The 4356-nt window shown below is 49.9% G+C and overlaps 1 protein-coding gene across 1 annotated transcript; it reads right to left on the bottom strand.

Moving 5' to 3' along the window:
- Nucleotides 1-6: 6 nt before the first annotated feature.
- LOC116465510 (keratin, type II cytoskeletal 6B) lies at nt 7-4353 on the bottom strand (the record flags this gene model as incomplete). Its single annotated transcript, XM_032148552.1, has 8 exons — nt 7-31; nt 255-475; nt 1315-1440; nt 1942-2106; nt 2231-2326; nt 2485-2545; nt 2879-3093; nt 4009-4353. Coding segments are annotated over 8 exons (1254 nt in total), but the record flags the coding sequence as incomplete, so codon positions are not given.
- Between the last annotated feature and the right edge of the window lie 3 nt (nt 4354-4356).

Below are 4356 nucleotides of genomic sequence, written 5' to 3'. Positions count from 1 at the left end.
GTTGACTTGTCCAACGCCTTCGCCATTCAGCCTGTGGAGAGGAACACAGGGAGGGTGAGACCTCAGAGAGCTCTTCCTTCCCTGGACCAGCGTGGGCAGCCTCAGTGGGTGGAAGAGTCCGTGGGAAACTGCTCTTTTAGTTTTCTCTCAGGCAGAGCAATTATGGCCATGGGCAGTGCACCCTAGAGTTGTGCTCAGTGCCAGGACCTTGAAGATGGACTCAGCTGTTGGAGGAAGTCGGGTCAGTTACCCACCTGCACTCCTCGCCCTCCAGCAGCTTGCGGTAGGTGGCGATCTCCACGTCCAGGGCCAGCTTCACATTCATCAGCTCCTGGTACTCCTTCAGTAGCCGGGCCAGGTCCTGCTTGGCCTTCTGCAGGGCATCCTCCAGCCCTTCCAGCTTGTTCTTGGCGTCCTTGAGTGCCATCTCTCCACGCTGCTCAGCATCAGCAATGGCAGCCTGCAGGTTGGCACACTAGGAGGGGAAAGGAAGAGAAAGAACTTGTCATCTGGTCTTCCAGACAAGACTAAACCTGGCTGGTTCTTTTCCAGTGAAGAAGGTACCAGGAACCCAGAATTGATGGTAAATGAGCTCTGACTCTTCCTGTCTAGCCTTTTTACTATCTTCAAAGTTTTTACGTCTGGAGTCACATGGTAAAATCCTGTGCCCTTTGTGTTAACTCCCCTGCCTAAAGATGTGGGTGATGACCAACAGAAGATGCCACAGTGGACACAAGACCAAGGACATTAAGTGTTGTCTCCAAAGCAAAACCAAAACCATTTTTGATGATCTTACATGGATGCCACAATAATTTTCAAACATTGTCAACTGAGGTGATGAGTTTTCACATGAGGCTGTTGAGACCTTTCCTTCCTCCTGCCTCACATTCTCTCACCCACTTGGGCCACGTTTTCCTTCCTCATAGCCCTGGTCTCACTTTCTTTTTCACCGTGAACCTTGAGCAGATTTGTAGCAAGGTTACTCATGCTTTCTGACCTGACATCTCGCCCAACTTGGTCCTTTGCAATTCCAAAGTCAATCAGTCTTCTTACATAAGCCCTTCCAATGCCTCTAGACTATACTTTTACAGCTTTGACCAGGTGAGAGTGCTTCTGCCCAGCTGATTGTTTCATGCCCTTGGGTGTGATCCATGTCTCTGAGCCAGTGTTATCACCGAGCCTAGGAACTGCATGTCTTTCCTTCTCTGCATATCAATCAATTCCCAAAGAATTTTACTAAATAATGGATGACTGCTGCCTCAAGACCTAATTAAAAAAAATGATGCTTTTCTCCTCCATTGCCCCTCACCATACCTGCTTCTTGACATGGTCGATCTCAGATCTCAGTCTCTGGATCATGCGGTTGATCTCAGCAATCTCCTGCTTGGTGTTGCGCAGGTCGTCCCCATGTCTGCCTGCTGTGACCTGCAGCTCCTCGTACTGCAGCCCAGAGGTGGAGAGAGAGACAGTGTCTATGGGTTCTTACCTGGGAGTGATGACTTTCACTTGTGTATCATGCATGTCATGAAGTGGACCTAATGGATTCTCCCCAAGAAACTTGAGGGAAAGCTGATGTTATGTGATGGGTGGATGCTAAACTCTGGAGTCACAGACCATCCTCATTATGGCACCACTGCCTGCCTAGTTTCTTTAGGGAGAAGAAATGTTCTATACCATTTTCAAAAAGTCAGCAATCAGGGTGAAGCTAAAAGCAGAGATGACTATGTCCTTGTCTATGGCAGCTTTCCCCCTGCATTGGGTTCTTTTTCCTCCTTGACTTGGGCATAAGTTCTGCAAATGTCTACTCTAATAGTGCAGAGTGCATGTCCTGGGAGAGGACCCCAGCTTCCTGTCAGGGGATGTCCCCAGTGAAGTCTGCAGTCCTCTGGTATTCAGGGATGGATACAAGGATTCCTCAGCAGCTGTACACTCCCTGCTCACCTTGGTCTGGTACCAGGACTCAGCCTCAGCCCGGCTCCTCTGAGCAATCTCCTCATATTGGGCCTTGACCTCGGCGATGATGCTGTCCAGGTCCAGGTTGCGGTTGTTGTCCATGGACAGCACCACGGATGTGTCTGAGATGTGGGTCTGCATCTGGGACAGCTCCTGCAGAACAGAAGGTCATAAGATCAACTTCACTTCTGACATTTACAGAGATACCCAACCCTATATATCTTCTCCCCTTTGCAGACCCCATCAGAGTAAACAGAAGGAGGGTGGAGATGCTTACTGCATCATACAAGGCTCTCAGGAAGTTGATCTCGTCTGTGAGATTGTCTGCCTTGGCTTGCAGTTCAACCTTGTTCATGTAGGCAGCATCCACATCCTGGGGAAAGAGCCAACAACCTGGAGTTACCTGAGCGCACCTTTCCAATCTACCCATCTTCTAGTCCCCCTGCCAATTCTCCTCTCCCAGGCGAGTGAGGACACAGAGCCACTTCTCTCCTTCTAAATGAATTTGAATTCCTGGCTTCATTTGCTCACCTTCTTCAGAGTCACAAATTCATTCTCTGCTGCTGTGCGCTTGTTGATTTCATCCTCATATCTACGGGAAGAAAGGCATGGGACATATTTGAGCCAGTGGGTAGGATGAAACAGAAAAGCAGCCTGGGATTCAACATTTTCCTGAATGGAATATATTCTAATTGAGCTTTCCTGCCACAGAGAGCCAAAGAGATGATTTTTGCTGCTACTAAATTTGCCACTTCTTTAATCTCCCCATCCTCCCATAACCATCTGTGGTTCTTGCAGTTTTGCTCCTAGGGACTAATTTGTGCTCTGCATTTCCATGGACATGGGTTGTTAGGAATCCCACCCCTGTCTGGCCCTGGTCACCCAATAGTCTTGAAATGTGTGCTGTGGGAAATGGAGTCCTCACTTGTTCTTGAGGTCCTCCACCAGGTCCTGCATGTTTCTCAGCTCTGAGTCCAGGCGGCCCCGTTCCCCCACAATGCTGTCCAGCTGCCTCCTGAGGTTGTTGATGTACTGCTCGAACAATGGCTCCAGGTTCTGCCTCACAGTCTTGGTGCCCTGCTCCTGCAGCAGGGTCCACTTGGTGTCCAGAACCTTGTTCTGCTGCTCCAGGAACCGCACCTGGAGGGGAAGCAAAATGGTCATTTTCCAGGCAAAGGAAGGAAGAAAAAGTGCCTGGTATCTGGTTTCCTGGCAGGTCTGGGAGGTCCCCATGGTGCTGGGCTACCACAGTGCATGTAGAGAGGCTCAGGCTGAGCCCTGCTCCCCCAACCCCTTCTCCTTTGCACCCCACCAGTCTCACTAGAGAAATTGTCCCACAGACCATTGAGGTGTTCTCACGCTGTAAGCTATTGATCATCAGTGAGTTTCAACATTTCTTCTTTTCTTTTTCCAAGCACAGTCACAAATCTAGTTTAAAAATACTAATTACCTGATATATTGTACACAGTTTTTTTACGGATAGGATCTCAGTTAGGAGGGATATTAGATGTTGACTCATGATTACATTTTAGTCTACCTTCCCATTTAGTGTCTCCTCTCAAATATTCTGATGTTATGGTCATTCTCTGTTTTTAAAATTAATTAGCATTTCTCCATGTTTTACAGTTGTTTCTATGCCCTTTTTTTCTTAATCCAGCCAGATTATCTTTTCCTTTTCTTTCAAAATCTTTTTCCTCTTACCCAGACCCCAGAGTGTAATTTACCAGCCCATATACTGCTGACATTTGCTTTGTAATCTCTTAAACACTTCAGAGGGAAGAGTTAACCTACTCCACTCTCTGATGGCCTCATCTGTGCTTCAGGGTTATGAAAAGTTACAGCTTCCCTAGGCAGGAGTGAGGGCCACTCCAGAGATCCCATGGGGGAGTGATGCCCATCTGTGCTGCCTCCTGTGCACAGGGAGCCACCTGTACTCTCTGCAGAGCTGGGCTGAGTCCCCTTCTCCCTCCCCCCTAGGTCTCCCTGGCAGGAAGGTGTTGCTCTTCTGGTTTGGGGACCCTGAAGTGCCCCATGGAGGGCATGGCCCTGGCTCACCTTGTCGATGAAGGAGGCAAACTTGTTGTTGAGGGTCTTGATCTGCTCACGCTCCTCAGCCCGCACCCGCTGGATGGTGGGATCGATTTGCAGGTTGAGGGGAGTCAGGAGACTCTGGTTGACGGTGACCTCTTGGATGCCTCCAGGGGGGCACACAGGGAAGCCAGGGCCCCCAAAGCCACCAGCAAGGCCGGCTCCACCACCCAGACCAAAGCCAATGCCGGCTCCACCACCGAAACCAAATCCACTCCCGGCGCCACCAAAGCCATAGCTGCCTCCGGCTCTACTGCCATAGCCGCCACTGATGGCACAGCTGCCCCCTCCAATGGAGATCCTCTTGGAGCCCCC

This window comes from Hylobates moloch, unplaced genomic scaffold (assembly GCF_009828535.3).
Source record: "Hylobates moloch isolate HMO894 unplaced genomic scaffold, HMol_V3 SCAFFOLD_5795, whole genome shotgun sequence".
In the NCBI taxonomy this organism is placed as follows: domain Eukaryota; kingdom Metazoa; phylum Chordata; class Mammalia; order Primates; family Hylobatidae; genus Hylobates; species Hylobates moloch.
This window is presented reverse-complemented; position numbering and strand designations above follow the sequence as displayed.